We start from the raw sequence: 19,571 nt of genomic DNA on the forward strand, positions 1-19,571 counted from the left end.
AGGGTCAAATACAGTTGATTTAGCGGCGGAGGTGGAGGGGGATCAATAATGCGCCGCAATGAATCTTAAATACCGCTTCCATCACGACGCACGCGGACAAGTGTGGACTTTTGGAGCTTCCCGGTGCCCTTCATCTCGACCTCCATCCGCCGCTTTCGCCCTGACGGCGGCTGAACTACGACACGACGGGCCGCGCCGCTTGATCGGAGCGCCTTTAAAAAATGCAGCTCGTCAACCTTCCCCGCTGTAATGCGCGATGACTGACCTTCGCTGAGTGGCAGGGGGAGAGCGGCAGCAGCTGCCGACCAGGTCAAAAGGTCATTCTTAGTTCATCTGAATTAAATGTTTATTTTTTTGCTCCATTTTGAATATGCAAATAAGATCACTAAAGTACTAACTTTGGATATACTGTACTTCTTTCTTTTTCTAGTATGTTGCTAAGGGTAGTTTTTTTTTTTTTTTTTTTAAACATCAGTGGCCAAATACAGTTCTGTGTACACGCTAAAAAGCCAACTTAATTGCTTCAAGTGGTAGCAAACAACTGAATTAAGATATTCCAAAATTAACATTAAGTTCAATGTACTCAAGTGATTGAACTTAATGACCTCGTAATTCAATTTAATATATTAAACTTGGATTAACTTAATTCACTTGAAGCAATTAAAGTTGGTTCAACAATTCTCTTTTTAGAGTGTAGTTTGTGTTTAACTTGCGGGCATTTTAATGTCATTAATGGCGAAATCAACCCAAAAATGTCCTTTACAAACTGTCACTAGTCTAAACATGACATTCTGATTAATATTGTGTTTGTGTGATATGAGGTTAGCAACAAAATATGCCCATTTTTATCCAGGTCAAGGGGCGGCCATTTTGCCACCAGCTATTGCCTGGAAATGACATCACAGTTGCACAGGTAACAACCAATCATAGCATAGTTTCAGACAACAAATGAGGCATGATTGGTTGCTCGGCTTCAGAAAACAGGTGCGCCATGATTGGTCGTTACCTGAGCACCTGTCATGTCATTTTTAGTCAACAGCAATTGGCAAAATGGCTGCGAGATGGATAAAAAGGCAGGAGGACTCTGCTGCTGAACTCATACTTACTTGTATTTCCCAAACAATATTAATCCGAATTGACAGTGGGGCTGCATAGAACATGTCAATTTTTGGGTGAGTTGGCTTCATTAAATAAATTAAATTAAAAAACAAAAAAACAAAACATTTGTCAGACATTTTTTCGACTATACGTTTGTACATGGTGACTGTGTAACCAGCAAAGAGTTGACAGTAAAGGAGAAGCAGACTGAATTAAAGAAGAGACTCAAGGGAGCAGGTCAGGACAGTCCCATTCCCTAAATGCTCAACGGCAGGGTCAAAGGTCACAACAATCCTGTAGGATCAGATGCTGTCATCATTAACAGTGAAGGTGAAGCGCCTCCGTTTTAACCCGTTATTGCAATTTTGCTGCTCAAGCTCAAAAGGTGGCGACCATTTGATCCCACGTTGCTCCGAGAGCCGTCGGCTCTTATTCTTTGTCTGGCGGGGAAAGTAACCTTGGAAACGGGCACGTTTCAACCAAATGCTAATTCAAAGATTTTGTCTACGAGTACGTCAAGGCGGGTCAAACGTGAGTCGAGATACTTCATTGGCGCGCGGTCATCAAAGCGTTTCAAGGTCAAGAGTGAAAACGGCGCTCGTGACCTTTGCATGGCAAGGTCATCAGAGATGACACCGTTTCATAGGGAAGTTCAACAAGGTCAAGGTCAAACCCATGTGATGAATGCAATCATGCAGCAGGTGGGTGGCGGGTAACGGGACATTCCCAGCATCGTGCTCCCCGGCATCCCCGCCTCCCCACACCCCTTCCAGATTTTGTGGCCAGGTAGCAAGAAGAGAAGCAGCCCCAGATGAGCTTGTTGCCATGGGGACAGTCAATGGGCTGGAGAGTGGGACACGGGGCCAGACAAACACTCAGCGTTTAATTTTACCAGCTGCTAGACAGTAGGGGAGCGAGACGCGGGGGGGCGAACTCGCAAAAAGAGCACAAGGGCCTTTTTGTGCCGAATCCAAAAAGGGAAATCTGACACTGGAAACCCGAATTAGAGCGGCGAAACAAATGGGCGTATTCCAGTTAACGACAATAAGTGTAATCCCAGATAATTCCGAGAGACTACACGGTAATGAAGATGAAGCGGGGAAGCATTACATCATCGGCAGCGTCCCAGATGTGCATACTGGATCTGAAGGAGCGGGGAGGGAGGCGGGGAGGGCTGACGGAGCGGATTGGGGGGGTGGTCTTATGCAGCATTCGGGAGCCAGAGATGATGTCATTTATTGAAGCACAAAGAGCCGAAGACGAGAGAAAAGAACTCGTGTGCTAAGGTGCTTTATTGAGACAAAGTATCTGGAAAAAGAACAACAAATCAACATTTCACTGACATAAATATTTCTTTCCATTAACTTACATTCCTGTTGAATACTGTATATTTATATACAAACAACGAAAAAGGTGCTTATCAAACGTAAACTACTCACAGTGTTTATTTACTGTGGTACTATTACCTGTGAACCAGAGAACTCATTTACAACAAAAGTGTGTTTTAGTGCCTATAGTGGGTTTGCAATACTCTGTCATGTATACGGTGAATATATGGCACTGAGAACGGAAATGGCACCAAGCGTCAACAGGAAAACTACAAATACGGTAACAATTAAACATCTTCTAAGGCACTAGATCATTTTTTCAAGGTGTCTCGTAGCTTCACTCACGCAAACTTGATGAATTCAGATGCAAGGGCCGCAAAAATCGATTAGTGAAGTTTCCGCCTTAGTGCATAGAAGCAAAACGACGGGATTAGGCAGCCGTGCTTTCTGTTACCTGCACGGATGTTTGCCTGGACACCGAGATGGCCACGATGCTTATTTTGCTGCCCAACCATGAAAACGTCACATCGGGAAAATTCTAATCTTTGCAGCACACAATATGGCTGCAATTTGGAGACGAGCATGAGATTGGATTCTTAAGCCCCCCCCCCCCAAGATGCAAACGTTGTCTGAGGGGCAATTTAATATCTTCCCTACACCAGCTTGTGTCCAGAATGATTCGAAGTCTTTCTACGTAAAGGAAAAAACATGTTGAGTACTAGTTTGGCAACAATGGCCTCAAAAGATGGCACTCGACTCTACAAACACTGGAGGTAAACTGGGCGATATGGCCATGAAGACTTGAAGTTAGTTTTGAACTAAAGGAGCATGTGTTTCTAGCATTTCATTTCACAGAAACGACATGAGTTGCACTGGCCAACATGTCACTACGACGATGGCTGCCTAATCACAGCACGATAGTCAATAACATCGATTTAACTAACGCCCATCGGACGACTACGATTTAAGTGGCTGACGCGTCTTTCCGTTTCAAGCTACAGGACCCTGTGTTCAACTAATATGCTACGACATCGTCATCTAGACTGATCTACGCATGTCATTTCTACACGCAAGCAAATATTTGGCCTCTGAGCACATATCAAAGGTGACAAACGCTACCGTTTAGAAACACTACTGTGCAAGAGGCAGATTGTCAAATCTCCTCCGTCCCGTCTGGTAAGTGCACGTGCCAAAATACTTCAAAGGGAAGTCAACCCCAAAAATGTCATTTACCAACTGTTGTATGTTGGCATTTTGACTAATATTGCATTTATGGAATATGACTTAAGCCACAAATGACCTGTTTTTAACCATCTCTGTGGATGGCCATTTTGCCATCGCCAGCTGAAAACGACATCACAGTTACTCAGAGCTCAGGTAACAGCCGATCGCGGCTCACCCGTTTTCTGAAGCCGATCCGTGATTGGTTGTCAGAAAACAGGTGAAGCATGATTGGTTCTTAACTGAAACCCGAGCAACTATGATGTCATTGTCAATCAACAGCAAGTAGCAAAATGGATAAAAACAAAATTCCACAAATGCAATATTATCCATAACACCATCTTCAGAGCAGTGTGGCAGCATAGAACATATTGTAAAGACATTTTTGGGGTCAACCTCCTCCTTTTAAACAGCTCAGAGAGCTCCTGATTTGATATCCTGACTTTTGAAGAAGAGAGGAAAAAAACAAAAAAAAAACACTCAGGCACATTAGTGCGTCAAAACAAAAAACAAAGAATGAGTGAACCAAATTCCATAACTCCAATGGCATAGAAACCATATAGTGGGCCCAGTTAAAAGTCACAGATTTGTCTGGATATCATAACCATCAAACTTATACCTGCAATGATGACAATAATCTGATAAGTGAACATAACTACTGTTAACAGCAAATTATTAAGCAGTAGTAGCAGTAGTGCCACTGCCATGCAACCCAATACTGTATTCAGGTCTGCGATGGCGGCCATGTTAGCGACAACCCCCAAGTGGCTACAGTTGGCCCTGTGCCAGAGTGCAAACTGTCCAACAGCTATTGTCATGTCGAGGTATTGTAAACTAAAAGAGGGCCCAACTCACGAGGTTAAATGGAGGACCATGGCGGGTCCCTTCGTCACATTTACAAACGGAGACTTCACGTCTGCTGGTGGCAGTGACCTGGCTTCCCTTCAACTTTCCTATACACAACAGCAGTCGAGGTTCCTCCAAGAACATTAACTCAAGCTCGCAAGGCCTCAAATTAATTCCGGCGGGGATTATTCACAGACAGAAAGTTATTCGAAAGAAATACTGAGGCTATGGCAAAAGGCAGTGCAACTAAGTGGACTTCCATAAACGAGAGGTCAGGACCAGTAACCTCCTGAATAGCAGAGAGTCATGGCGACATGTTCATCAGGTTTTGGTCCGGCCTTTCGCCTCCGCGTCGTGTGTTCAGAGGTCGCAGGTCTTCCAAACAAATTGGTATGTGCAAATGAGAAAGCAAGGCCACCAGGGGCTTCCTCACCTGACAACAATTAGTGACTGGACAAAGTGGCGGTTCCAGATGCAACGCAGCCACAGCGAGGCTCATTCGCATCATGAGCCTAATCAAGTGTCTTCCAGGGTGCAAAAGGTATTTTGAAGAAGAGAAGTCAAGTGTTGCTAAATTCTGTAAAGTGGCGATCAGCACGCGAGGAGCGGCCAGCTGGTCAAACGTACCACTCCCTGCGAGAGATGAGCGAGCCGTCTTTGTGCGAGACGTAATCGCCCTCCGGAGCGCCGCCGTAGCACTTGTTGGCCACGTAGGGGGAGCCGTTCCTCGTGGGTTTGGGAGAGTGCGTGTACGGGGGCCTCCTGGGCTGCTGCTGCGGACTACAATACTCCGTTTGTCCCTGCTGGGGATTCTGCTGGTTGCTGTGGTGACCGCCCTCCCTCATGGCCCGCGTGTAGCCGTTGGACGGGTATTCATCGCCGCCGTAGCTGCAGTGGCGCTTCGGCTCGCGGCCTCCCCACTCCTCTCGGTCGTGGTCCTGACGGCGGTGGGAGCTGCCGCCGCCGCCCGTTTTGGCGGCTTGGAGCTCGTGCGGCTTGCCGGCGGCTTTCTGGAGGTCGCCGGGGCCCGGGTACTCTTTGGCGTAGCAGTCTCCGTGCAAGGACTGGTGTTTGCGCAGGTAGCACACGCCGGCCAGACACAGCAGTAGCAGCAGGAACAGGGCCCCGCCCACTGCCCCACCCACAACGGTGCCCAGGTTACTCTCAGGTAGCGCTTCGAGGGTCGGGGAGCTGAGATGAACGTGAAGCTTTTCGTCCACGAGGGTGGAGGAGGAGGAGGAGGAGGGGGAACCAGAGAGGACAGGAGCAGTAATGGTGGAAGGCATGGTGGGAGGATCTAATGGGGAGTAGAGGGTGGGGGTGGGGATGAACACATAAGCACAATGTCAGTGCAACTACATTCGACTACAGCAGTGATTCCCAAACACTGTGGCATGGCAATTACCCAATTTCACTTAATTGGTCAGAAAATATTGATTTAATACAAATAACGTATATCTGAGGTCATCCATGTCAGCAACGGTCACAGGCAAAACAAATGAAATCTCACTAGATGGTATGACATGGCTTTCCATCAGTATCTTTTGTGGTTAATTTAACCGGTGCAGTTTGTTTGAAAGTAAACAGATGAGATCATTATTTCTCTATATATACACAGTTATTGTGATATTTTGGTTTGGCTTGGCGGTTTTCTGATGTGAAACATGGGCATTGCCTCAAAACAGGTTGGGAAACACTGTCCTACAGTAGGGACACTAAACTACAGTCAGCCAATGGACAAAGTGTGTGTAAACTTGGTTTTAATTATGGTAAAAAAACCACAAAAAAAAACCCTGCAAAGTGAAAGTCTTCCAAATTTTACATTATAGAGTTAGCTTTATCAAATTTGAATCAACAAAACATGAGGATTCAAAAAAAAAAAACAAGCCCTTCTCTGCTCTCAAACGCCGTGGGTACCTTTGCTGAATACATTAAAACGACTCACCGCTCAACTGTCAATTAACAATGAAAATATGGATTATTCTTATGAGCTACGCATAACTACGTTTGTGCTCTGGAAGCTATTTTTTTGATTAAAGCCTATGTTTGCACGTTCCTGCTGCGACAAGGCGCTATAAAGTGGCCATGCCAGCTGAAGCTGAAAACGCTGAAAAAGTCCCCCCCCCCCCACTACCACCTCGCTCTTCTATCCAGCTCAGTGACGTGCACAACTCAAAGCATACAATGAGGCACTCTAAAGCAGGCACGCCAGCATACCATCTATCCTAAGGGAAGATTCATTTTCAGGGTGCAAGCATAGAGCTAACTAACCCGCAAGTCATAATTGCGCCAAAATACGGCTCAGGTTCTTACAGTATATGGGAGAGGGGAGACTACATCACGAGCCACGCCCCCACCAAAAAAAAAAATTGTGGAAAAATGGTGAAAAAGCTTAACACTATATCCTCACAACTTAGGAGTATGGTCTTAGTCAAAATAAATCTGTGAATTCACTTTACAGGGTCTTTAAAATATGAGATTAGATGTAATGGTTGGACATAGAGATAAGTGATGACAGCTGAAAGAAGGAAAATCCGAAGTGCACTAAGGTAATAAAAAGCAAGGCAAAAGTTTTCTTGCGTTGTGGTGTTAAGACCAGAGGTTCAACAACATGGAACAACTTTGGCCATATAGAACAACTACTGGATGCATTTCAAATGAGTGGGTGGTTTGCCTGGCTTGACAAATTGTATTTTCTCCATTACTCACCGCAGGGATGTTTACTGCTACCTTTTAGAGAACTCTTGCTGAGGCTCAGAACATCATTCATAACAGAGGAAGTCATAATTATCTACTTGCCAGACCTTTTGGGGCCACACACTGGAGTTGATGTAATGTTTGATGCTAACGAGCCAATGGCTAGCTAGCTATTGCATGCGGCGTCGGTTCCAAGTCAAGTTTGATGTTTTGCATGTCCTTAAGTGCCTTCTCATTATTTTGAATGAGAAATACGGATTTGAAATCCAAACAGAAGGCTTAACCGTATCCAAGAATAGTTTGTTTCAGAGCATTTACAGGTTCAAAAGGGAATTTTTTTTTTTTTATTAGTACACCAAAACGAAAATCATGCTTGATATGCTTTCTTTACAGTAGTAGGACCTTTTAAAAACAAAACAAATCTGACTGACAAAACTCCATTAAAATAGTATATTCATGTTCAAGTATCTTGTATTATGTCTCAGGAATTGTTGAGGTGACAAGCAAACTGAATTGCCAGCGATTTTTTTTTTTTGCGTGCAACTATAACAGCCGTAAAGTAGGACAAGAACAAACAACTTTCGGAAATTCAACTTCATTCAGTTTGACTGCATCCCCAGGAGGGATTCTGCAGAGATAAGATGGTACTGACAAGTTGGTAGATCTTTATATTTTTCTTGAATACATAAATTATGACGACATCTTTCCAGTCTTGTGTTTACATGCAGTTTAACAAAAAACTATGAACAACTGCGTAGATTTTTAAATTACTCTGCTTAACATTGCCAGTCTGATTGTCAGTTATTCATTTTCAGGAATGAACTTTTAATTGATGCCCTAACTGCTGTGTAGTCACGACAGCAATGAATTACAGCAGCTTCGGTGCGGCATGGCTAGTGGCTACCATGTTTGTGCATTAGAGTGCATTGCTGTAGCTGTCTGCACACTGAGCTCATGTTGGCTAGAAAACAGTTTGACCATAATGTTTACATTTTCATTCAATTTCCTGCTTAAATCACATACGCTGAACTTGTAATTGTTGGGGAAATTCACAGGACTGACAACATTAAAGACACTGCCCTAATGTATTGCAACATTAATACAAGTGTAAAATGATATGAACCACAAAGCCAAAGAATAAATAATTTAAAAAAATAGATGGAGCAACTGAAGTAATGAAAACAGTCTACAAGCCAAAGTAGTGCCAGAGAAGATCAGACAAACATTCACTTCTGATTGGTTAAAACCACAAACCCGGAGGTCCGTCATCTTTATGTGGATGAATGGAAAACATTCAAGGAAGGTGGTCAATTAATGTGTGCACACACTGACAGACAACAAGGAGTAAACCAACATGTAATCTTGTGAATATCTGCACAGCCCCTCTCATAAGAAAATAGAATGTGTATTATAAATAATATATAGGAGTTGAAAAGAACCAGTTAATGTTTTATGAAAGGGAGACATCATCCCAGTCAGGCTAGTGAAGACTTTTGCCTCTTCCTGCATGACAGAACACACGACACATTTCAAGGCCAAGCAAAGAGAAAATGCAATAAAAAATAAAATAAAAAAAATAATTAAAAAAAATAAAAAAAAATAAATAAATAAAATAAAATAAAAAAAAAAAAGCAAAAACACACAAACAGAAGAAGTCGTTACTAGTTACTCATATGCCAAGAACGTGCCATATGAACATCTGGGGTGTTAATGTTTATCATCAGCAAGCAATTATAGGTCAAGTATTATAAGTGCCCCATACATGCGGGTGAATTCGCCCTTGGAGGCTGCCAGCAGCTGGCAAACAGAACAGGAATGAGGCAGAGTCACATTTCAGCTAAAAAAAGGAGCGCATCCCACAAAGCAATACTCTCAATGAAGCGTGGCGGCGTGCATTGTGCATCCTCAGGCAAATCGGAGCCAGACGTGTTGCGGTGCGCTCACCTTGTATGAGAATGCGAACGTCCCGACTGCGGAGGTTGATGTCATTGGCAACCTCGCACCTGTAAACGCCCGAGTCGTTCCTCTGGAGAGGACGGAGGAAAATCAGCGTGCTGTTCAGGACTTCCACGCCTTCTGGCATCTCGCCGTCCAGTCTGGAACCAACAGAGCAAGAGCATTTTCGTCAACATGTCGCTAGTCTGAAAGTACGGATTACGGATGTAACGATACCGACAATATCGTGATACTGCGATATTAAATCTCCCACAATATATCGTCGAACATGTCACGCTATTAAAAGCAACACAACTGTTAAAAAGAAGAAAAAAAAAAAAAAACAACAAAAAAACAAAGTCAGGTTGATTTCTATTTGCCTAGTTTTAGCACCCTCTGGTGGCTAGTTTTTTTTTTTTTTTTTTTTTAAGTGCAGTTTAATTTCACAAGGCATGTTTTGGCCCTTCTATGTTTCAAATCCACACTAATGATCCGAGTCAAGTCAAGTCATCTTTATATAGCGGGGAACGTAATATGTTGTGAACCAAGTTAATATGTGGAGTAAGTGCCATAATATATATATATATATATATATATATATATATATATATATATATATATATATTTTTTTTTATGTATAATATTTTTATAATATTTGTCATTGCCGTATTGTACAAAAGCACAATATTTTTTTTTTTTTAGTAGGAGGTCTTTTTTTTTTTTTTCTTTCTCAATACTGTGACTTTTTTTTGTATCGCCATTTTCCCCACAATATCGTGATAATTATATCGTGTATCGTGGCCATATCGTGATATTTGGATATCATTACATCCCTAGTACTGATGGGGAAATTGACTATTCTAACTAAATATTTTGCGGGTAAATGACAAGTTAAGCAAACATCACTGCAAACAGTACCACATCAACACTTTTTGTGGATTTATTTGTAAAGCTGGCGGCACTAAAGCTCCAAGTCAACAATTAATAGAAGATGCTGACTGTTTATGTTTGCCGCCCAGGACAGAGTGATCGCAATGACTTCACATAAACTTCAAATTGGAAGACAAAAAGACATCTATTTCACAATAACAAATATATAAACTTGGACCACAACAAAGACAACTTGCACAATCTCAGTTTATCAATCATGATTCAGATGGAATGCAACCACAATAACCATCGTCAATCAAAATCGAGCATTACTTTTGGGAAGACAATTTTTTTGGTAGTTTTTTTTTTTTTTTTTGGATCTCAATGACTTGCACAAGTTGGGGAGGTTAGTCTGTGTACTTATAGACACACACCTGATCCATCTGAAGTGATGAGCTGGTGGGTTTGCATTGGCTTTGCACGTCATTTGAACATTGTCCCGGCTCACATACCAGTCTCCATCGTATCCCACCACAGAGATATCAGGAGCAACTGCAGCAAAGAGACAAAGCTGATGACATTACAAAACCAGATATTGTTTAGGAAAAAAAAAATCACCAAACATGAACATAAGCCCAGATGTGTAGACTGGGAAAGAGTTAAAGTGTGTACATCCTGTATTTAAAAAGTGCATTTTCCTGAATGAAAACGACAGACCCTGCCTTTAACAGAGTTAATTTTTACAGCCTCAAGCCATTTACCAGTAAATCTCTAAAAGGTCCAAACACTCCTTCACGTGATTTAAAAAACAAAACCTAACAAAAGCAACATCATTCCTTTCATTGATAGATGCACCTACACTGCACATTAAGCTGGTAGGGGACCCTGAAGTCGCTGAGCAGAGCCGGGTGGCGGACGACGCAGGTGAGCGTGTGTCCCTGGGTGTGCCGCGTGGGCTGCCAAAGGTAGCGCACTTGCGTGGTGGTGGTTCCGTTGACGTCGTCGAAAAGCTGCACTTCCGATTGGCCGAAAAGGTTGGACTCCCACGACACCTCGGCGGGGGGGCGGGCACGCTCGGCGATGCAGGTGGCCACCACCGTCTCGTTGCTGCCGTCTATCAGCGCCGTCGAGCCGGCGGACACGTAGACTTTGGGCTCCACTTATCAATGTAACGGATGAAATTAAAACATTTCATTGAGGACAAATCACAAAGAAACTCGGCATTTTATTACGTGCATGTGCTTGAAATGCTTACCGAGCACACTGACAGTCATGGAGGCTTGAGTGATCCCGAGTGGGAACGTCGAAGCCTTACAGGTGTACATGCCCATGTCGGCAAAGCCCACATTCTCCAGCACAATCGCGGCGTCATGGAACGATGGTGAGCGGAAATACAAGCGATGGCTGAACTCCGGGGAGATGGAGATGCCGTAGCGCGGGTTGTAGACGGCCACCGTGACAGCACCGGAGGGCAAATGGCGCTCCCAAGAGCTCTGCGTGAGCGTGTGGTTGGCCGTCACCTCCACCTGGCACTCCAGCGTCAGGTTCTTCCCCAGCACGGCGCTCACGTGGTGGGGCACGACCACCTGACTGGCCAACATCCCTGACAAAGACGCATGAAAAAATGAAGAACCCAAATACAGAAACAAGACTAACTCGCATATGCCGTCTCTACAAGTTAAGTGGTCCTTCAAATAAAATAAAATACAGAAAAAGAAAACATTTTCAAGTGATATTGGCAGAAGGGACCCTAAGGGTAAGTAAAAAAAATGTTAACATGTTCTATGCGCCCCCACTAGTTTAAACATGGCATTCTGATTAATATGATTGTGGAATATGAATTACAGCTACATCCACCCGTTTCAATCCATCTCAGGGGGTGGCCATTTTATCTTGTAGTGTGACTAACTTCCAATTGAAAATAAAAGCACCCCCCTCCCCCAATACAAAACGTGCACCTGTCCTGTATCTTTCGCAATGTCTGTTTCATTTTGTGTGTGTGTGAACGCGTTTGTGTTTGCCGTAGTTAGCGATCCAAGATGGCCGATCTTCTGCGCATGCGCGTCACAGATCGTACAGGGGTAGCGCCTTGACAAGGTCCATCTTTCCCATAGCACGTCAAGAAAGGGTAAAATACATTTATAGTCAACTAAAAACGGACTAAAACGGGATGAGGTTGACCAACTACGATGAAAACTAACAAGCGTGATTGAAACTGGACTAAAACAGTCTAAGTTTAAAAATGGTGTGTCAAATTAACTCTAGTAACGGACAATCAAGCGCACCCGTTTCATGAATTGGTCAAGCGACGCAAACTGAGCCATGATTGGTCGTTTCCTGCGCCATGAGCAACTGATGTCACAATCAGTCGACAGCAAGTGGCAAAATGGCCGCCCACTGAGATGGATAAAAACAGGTGGATTTTGTTGCTTAATTCATATTCAACCAAATTAAACTATACCGTATTAATTTAAACTATAGAGTGGCCGCATAAAACATTGTAAAGAAATTTTGACTTAAATTCCCCCTTTAAATATAAAAAAGGTAAAAATTACATGTTAGCATATCCTGAATATAGCCACCATATTTCATGATTACCGTAACAGTTTCCCTACGTACGAGTTTGTGTTGAGAGCAAAAATTGAAAATGGCAAAATTGTACTTCAAAATTTGATAGGTTTAGCAGCCAATTTAGGTTTGTGCTTAAACAAAACGACATTTTCAGCAAAAATGTTCTATTTTTGAATGAAACTGTTCAAATAGTTTGCTGCTTACACCCTTTTTCCAACACTGAAACAGCAGAGCTGTAACCGTTGTAAAAAAATAAATAAAATTCAATGGCCTGGAATGAAAATGTATTTGACGCCCCAAACCGAAAAGAAAAAAATATGTCATACTAGGGCTTTGTTCAAACGAACATTTATGGTGTTGTGTCCAATGTTTCATAGCCCTTCAAGCGCAGAGCGATGTGACATTTGTGGTGATAAGACGGGATTCAAAGCATGATCGCATCACAGCAGGCGTCAAACATTTAAACAAATAAAACGCAGATGACAGAGGGAACGTTCATTTGATGAATCCGTTTAATCTGCAAGCTTCCCTCCACCCAGACAACGCATGAAAGCGGTCCGTCTCTGCATGTCCTCGTTTCCGACAAACCCGTGGTCGTTCTGTCACAATTGTGCCGCCGCTCAAAAGCCGAAAGCTCATCTTTTTAAGGAAAGGCAAAAAGGGATACGACAAGATCCCAGTGAAGGCGGCGGAGGCGACGGTACATGTGGAGATGACATCACCTCTCAGAGAGAGAGCGAGAGAGCGAGAGAGCGAGAGAGAGAGAGAGAGAGAAAAGTGCAAGGGACTATGACTGAGAGGGATGCTATCGTCAAGATTTCAGTTAAGAGAAAACAGATGAGTGACGTCACAGCTTTATGAAAGAAAATTTAAAAATGTGTCCCTAAGCCTTGGACTTCATCACTAATTGCAACAAACTGCCAACGTGGGAAACATCATGACTAATCAAAACCTGCTGTGCTGCTCGGCAACTGAGTCCAAAACAGTATTCCATTGTTGTTTTGCCAAAATCAGCTCCATCGCGCCAAACTCCCTCTTAAAAGACTGGATGCTCAAATATTGGTGGAGGACTGACTGTGAGAGAGAGGGAACAAAAAAAAGCTATCATTTTATTGCTACTGATTGATTTTCTTCTCCACAATAGCTGTAGGCTAAACGATTGCACAGGCAGGAGATTGCCCTATAAAATGTATCACTACATCCCCCAAGGAGAGTGAAGCCATTCTGAATGAAGAGTGACAGGGTCGCGGCAATGTTGGTTCACTTAGTGCGCCTAATTAGTTGCCTCAAACGAGGCATTCACAGTTTCACACACAAAACTGAGGTTCAATACTAAAGTACATCACTACACATGCTCATAGCCATAAATAATTCACTTGGAAACCTCTGGCAGTAATCAAATTGTACATGTGCAAACAGATGATATTTTCACTTGAAGGCAAATATCACCAATTGGCAAGCATCCTGGAAAAGAATAATTATGTCAGGCAAAGAGCTGCAAAGAAATACTATGGCCTTTTCACAGTCACTTGTCAGTAGTAAATGCGTCCAAAAATGCTTAAAACTTCTTGTGAATTTGACCCAAGAGACATGACACCATTTTAAGGGCCCAAGCCAAAGTACCGTGATGTCTGCTGCTTGAATTAAACTGGGTGATTTTTAAAGCCCAGGCAAGCAGTTATTCAATTTTATGCAGTGAGTTTCATTAATCATAACTTACATTATGTTGTATTTGTTACTGCTTGGCTGGTTTTTCACAGTTATCAGCAACTACTAAACTTATTCTAAACAGCATTTTGGAATATGCTGTTTTACAAGTGTATGGAGCCATGGCATCTTACTGTCATGACTAGGGTCATGCAAGGGTTATGTTTGGGTCATGACCATGTGGTCAAGTGTCTGTTTTGAACTGAGGTCAAGTGTGTTTTGAACTGATGTCGCAGCATCTAGTTTCAACTGGTAATACGCTATGTGATGTCAGGAATCTTTAATCTATCTAGCCACAACCAATCAGACCGATTCACCGTCTATATAAGCTGTCTGAGAAATGTGTGTTTTTGTCGGATTATTACCTCTGTTCCTCTGTGCAACTCTCATTGTTTCTCGTCTAGTCAAGTTTATTCCCCGCCTCTCGATGTGAATACAGAGTTAAAATTGTGTCTTCACTTTGGGATCCAACCCCAGCACATAATTACATTCTTAAATTGTGCGGTCCATTTAGAAGTGACTCGGAAGATCCACTATAGAATACTAATGTCACTTGAATCGAAATTTACACCAATACTTTGTAATTTTAGAAAAACGCCATATTAAAAATTCTTTTTTTGTGTGTGTGGAAATTTTAGGCATAAAAAAATACAAGTGTATTGGTACTTGGTATTGGTGACTAAAGAGTTGAGTACTGGTATTGGCCTGACAAAAAAACAAAAACAAAGTGGCACTGCACATGCTTAACTTTTAGCGCCCATTTTAAACATGGAACCATTTGGTGATAAAATAAAATGTTAACAAAAAAAAACAATGATAAAAAATACTAGTATTGGCAGCCATCATGAGAACCGATACCGTGAAATAATACTGGGTATCACCCTGATAATACCTGGAATCAGGACTCCCCATCCCTACTAAATTGGGTTCATTAAAATGTTTGTCCTTAGGTGTTTAATACGTTTAGTAACCATCTAGGTCATTCTTTAAAATTGTATTATGTTATAGTTTTTTTTTTTTTTTTTTTAAATGTCTGTCAAATGTACGAGTGGTATCTGTACTTGGTATTGGTGACTACTCAAGAACCGAGTACTTTTATTGGTATCAGTCTGTAAAAAGTGGTATCGAACATCCCTATCTTCTCCTCCTGGGTGCCTTTCCTCACAGGGTTCTTCTGTGCCCCGCCATGTGGTTTGCGTGTGTGTCTGTGGGTACGATCATGGGGATATGGGGGCGAAGGGGTGGTGTTTTTCTTTTTATAGTATGGATGTTTTAATTGTTCAGAACTTTGAGTTGCATTCGAATGTATGAAAGATACTATATAAATAAAGTTTGATTGATTGATCTTCAAACCCCAAAACTGATTTCTCTACTTTTCCCTCCAGTACAGACACAATAACGCTAGACAGCAAACAACAACTCGAAACAAGGAGGCAGCATTTCTCCACTTCTGAATATGTAATGACAGAGGTATAGCGACTGCGTTAAATTTTTTATTGGTGACATGACAACCTTACATAAGCGTGCCCTCGTTTTTCTCTGACTGAGAATAAAAAGTGACGAGAATAGGGGCGAAGTGTATTTGATCATATGTGCAGCCTCGCTTGACGTAACGATAAGCACGTACTTCGTGTGCTTTCAGGGGAATCTCAGAAAGAAGATTCTTGGCGTGCAAATGTAATACAATGTGTCCCCTTCACACTCAGTAAAAAAGAAAAAGAAAAGATTACAGATATCCCAGCATCAAGGACGCGCTGCTCCTCAGGGACTGTCTGACGCTAGTTCTCACTTTAGACAATAATACCTTCACATGCACCCACTTACCGATGGGTGACAAATTACTAACAAAGCATGCTAGTAGAAAAGCTTTAGGGTGCTTTTCCAAGGATTCCCTGGATCCATAGTAGAGACTTGAACTGACTTCCAACCCCCCTCAAAGGATATTCCCTTTTTATGTGGTTTGCTGTCAGAGACACTTTGGGTGGGATCATTTGATTCATATCTTTCTTACCCCAAATGTTCTCCATAAAGAAAGCATTGGCAGTTACTTCAAGTTAGTCCATCAACCATGTGTAAGTGGCAGCAAGTATATAAATATGTATGTCTTGGCAGAGGGCAGGGAGTCTTGCTAAAAGTGGGAATCAGAGCATAAAATAGATGGTGTTCGGGTGGAGGTAGCAGTGAGTGGGGCTTGGCTTGTGCAGCTGAATCATCATTTGGAGGCTACACTTATTCAACTAACAAATCCAGCTGTTCTACAAGCGGCCTTGCTTTTACAGAGGTACATGTGTCCATCGCTAAGAGATCAATCAAAAGGGAAACAATCTCCATCCATTCATCATTTGAACCATTTATCCTCACGAGGGTCACGGGCGTGCTGGAGCCTATCCCAGCTGACTGGGCAGTAGGCGGGGTGCACCCTGAACTGATTGCCAGCCAATTGCAGGGCACATGACACAGACGAACGACAATTGTTTGTTGAAAGTAGTACAGTATGTGTACATAGTTTGTTGGGTGATTTAAAAAGTACACAGGGATTGGCATATTAATTGTTTAGTTGATTGCCAAGAATTCAATCAATTACATTTAAAGTGAGACAACAAAACTTGGCCACGCACCAAGTGTAAAATTAAACAACCTTGCGAATCTTAATTATCTGTCCACCAAATTTGCTTTCCACCTCGAGCCTGAGCCACTGATAGCACTCAACACAGCGCTCCAGCTGTGTTGAGCTTGGCAGAACGCATTTTAACTGCAGTTGCTGTGTTGCACCATTACGGAGGCGCTATTTCAACAGCAGTGCACCGGAAAGACCCGAAGCCACAACCGAAGAAGAAACCGCTTTCTTTTTTGTAAACTACCAAAGAAGAAACAGATCATGGAGCAACCGTTGCCATGCCCATTTCCTGGTTGCGAGGCAGAGGTGGCGTGCTCCAGCGATCGCAAAAGTCTTAAAAACAGTATATTATACACAATAAACATAAGTGATTTACAACAACACTGAACTATATTTACAATTTAATACGTACCAGTAGACGAGTTTTTTGTAATGGTTGTAGTTTAAAAAAAAATGTCAAAAAAATTCATGGTAACTTTGTATTCATATAATTTCTAGTTCCTGATTGTAAAATGGCTGCAGGAGGGCGGCCTGTAACGGTATTGGTCACTACCGCGAGAACCGATACCTTAAAACACAGGTCTCAAACTCCAGTCCTCGAGGGCCGCAGTCCTGCATGTTTTAGAGATTTCTCTCTTCAAACACAGCTGAATCACGTAATGAGGATCATTATCAGGTTCCTGCAGAGATTGCTGATGAATCAGGTGTGTTTGAGGAGATAAACCTCTAAAACATGCAGGATTGCGGCCCTCGAGGACTGGAGTTTGAGACCTGTGCCTTAAAATTAAGGCACCGATACTGCTACCTGGTATCGGTAGTCATCCATCATAGTCAAGATGTTACCACCTCTGCTTCAATTTGAGCCAGGAAAAAAACTTGTTTGGCTAAATTGTCAACATGGGGGCAGGGCAGTGTTTGGGGACGGCACATACCACACCATTAGAATTAACAAGATCATGTTGGCGGCTTGGCGATGAAATCCTACATCCACTAGAAGATCATGCAAAAGGACTGTGTGGGCCTTCGCGTTAAGTGAGATAAACAGCGTTAGCTTCTTATGAGCGACACTTACTTGATTGCTCTGTTAAGTTGTTGTTGGGACAGGGGTGCCGTTTGTGTTTGGCAACTGTGTCCATGCAGCGCAATAATGCTTTCATTGTTTTGGGTGCTTTTTCTACACACTGGGCTCTGCTTCAGCTACAATTAAATTAACGCTAGCGAACATTCAGTCAAAGTGATTTAGTTTTAAATACACAACGCGCAATTCCATTTTAGGTTTAATTTTACGGTAAATGCCAGCTTGATAACAACTATTGACTATCAGCCAAAATATTGCTTGTTGTAAAAGAGTTAGAGTTTGCGGCCAACTTTTTAAACTTGCAGCTACTATTAATGAGGATAAAGTGGAAGAGAATTTTATTCTGTCACTGATTAGCTAGAAAAGATTAAAATAAAAACTATTCATGGTGACAAAAAAATAAAATAAAAATTCTGACCAATGACCAATTAAGTGAAATTGGATAATTTCCCCAGGCACACCTGATGATTTCGAATACTTTATCATGTCCACAATGGCTGGAATAACCGTTTTAAGTTATCTAGCTGGAAATAAAAAACTTAAAATGTTTGCCTCTAGTTATCTATATGGTAAACCTGTTTTTAAGTCTTTTACAAACATGAAATGAATTGGCACCAATGTCCCATTACTTTTGCAAGGAGGTGCACTGTGCATACGGTAGAAACATGCTACTTTGTCACATAATGTCCAGGAGTTAATATGGCTGCCATTGAATCAGCAGGGTGGCGGTATGTACAATTTCATTGCATCTGTTCCTTGGCGGTTCCTATGGCGTGTTACTATGGAAGCCCCAGGTCGGAGCACGAGCAGACTTGATGAGGTGACACCGGCTGGAGCGGCGAGGCAAGTCAACTTGCAGCCAAGTTTGCTCTGAGCTATTTCTTTCCGAGGCACCTGCTAAATTCGCAATATTTAAAAAAAAAAACCAAACATATAAAATAGTAATAAAAAAAATTGCACTTTCAACCTACGAGGGAAGCTAGCTTAATGACTTGCTAGCCGCACGCGTGAGAGTTAAGTTTTATGAATCCAACTATATTTTAAGTGTTGGTAAAACACACCAAAAATGAATAAAGAAAGAAAAAACACTCACCTGTAAGATGAAATAAAAGGAGAAACAACGCGACCTTGCCATGTCGTCCGAGGTAAGATCGGTAAGAAAAAGACAGCATTGTCCTTTTTTTTTTTTTTTCTTTTTTTAAATCAAGCGAAAACCACTTGCAACAAGACGCGACAGCTGCGTGCCAATTTGATGGTATGCACTGAGTGCACAGCGGAACCTCCTCAGCAACAACTCAGAGTGCATGCGGACCGTACCATCTGCGCCACATACAACAGGGGGAACGTAAAACTCACCTGCCTATTAAGTGAATGACGTTTAAACGTGGCTGTACAGCAAATATTACCCTCGGAGGAACGCACCATTAGTATTCACATTACGTCATCTCTTTTGAAAACCCAATATCAATTGATTAATCAAGTCCCTAATCGTTTTAATCTTTGCAAACGTCGAGTTTAACTGAATATGTCGTCACCTTTGCCAAAGGCAACCTGTCTATAACTTGCAATAGCTGCCTGTATTCACACATTGTAATATGTGAAT

General features: G+C 42.3%; 1 protein-coding gene across 1 annotated transcript; it reads right to left on the reverse strand.

Moving 5' to 3' along the window:
* Window positions 1-2,372: 2,372 nt before the first annotated feature.
* Window positions 2,373-19,220, reverse strand: nectin3b (nectin cell adhesion molecule 3b). Its single transcript, XM_077505048.1, has 6 exons — window positions 19,062-19,220; window positions 11,251-11,598; window positions 10,855-11,154; window positions 10,430-10,547; window positions 9,135-9,286; window positions 2,373-5,790 (listed from the first exon to the last, which is right to left on the reverse strand). Exons 1-6 carry the CDS (start codon window positions 19,138-19,140, stop codon window positions 5,111-5,113), a joined length of 1,677 nt encoding a protein of 558 aa, XP_077361174.1. The 5' UTR covers window positions 19,141-19,220; the 3' UTR covers window positions 2,373-5,110.
* Window positions 19,221-19,571: the final 351 nt, after the last annotated feature.

The sequence above is a fragment of the Festucalex cinctus genome, chromosome 18 (genome assembly GCF_051991245.1).
Source record: "Festucalex cinctus isolate MCC-2025b chromosome 18, RoL_Fcin_1.0, whole genome shotgun sequence".
NCBI lineage: Eukaryota > Metazoa > Chordata > Actinopteri > Syngnathiformes > Syngnathidae > Festucalex > Festucalex cinctus.

What these genes read in the sequence shown, in the direction of transcription:
- nectin3b (XM_077505048.1), bottom strand. Translation starts at nt 19,140, where the DNA reads ATGCTGTCTTTTTCTTACCGATCTTACCTCGGACGACATGGCAAGGTC. An exon ending in CTACCAGCTTAATGTGCAGT is followed by an intron (nt 10,548 to 10,854) that starts GTAGGTGCATCT and finishes TCTTTGCTGCAG; the next exon opens with TTGCTCCTGATATCTCTGTG. An exon ending in CGTTCGCATTCTCATACAAG is followed by an intron (nt 5,791 to 9,134) that starts GTGAGCGCACCG and finishes ACTCCCCATTAG; the next exon opens with ATCCTCCCACCATGCCTTCC.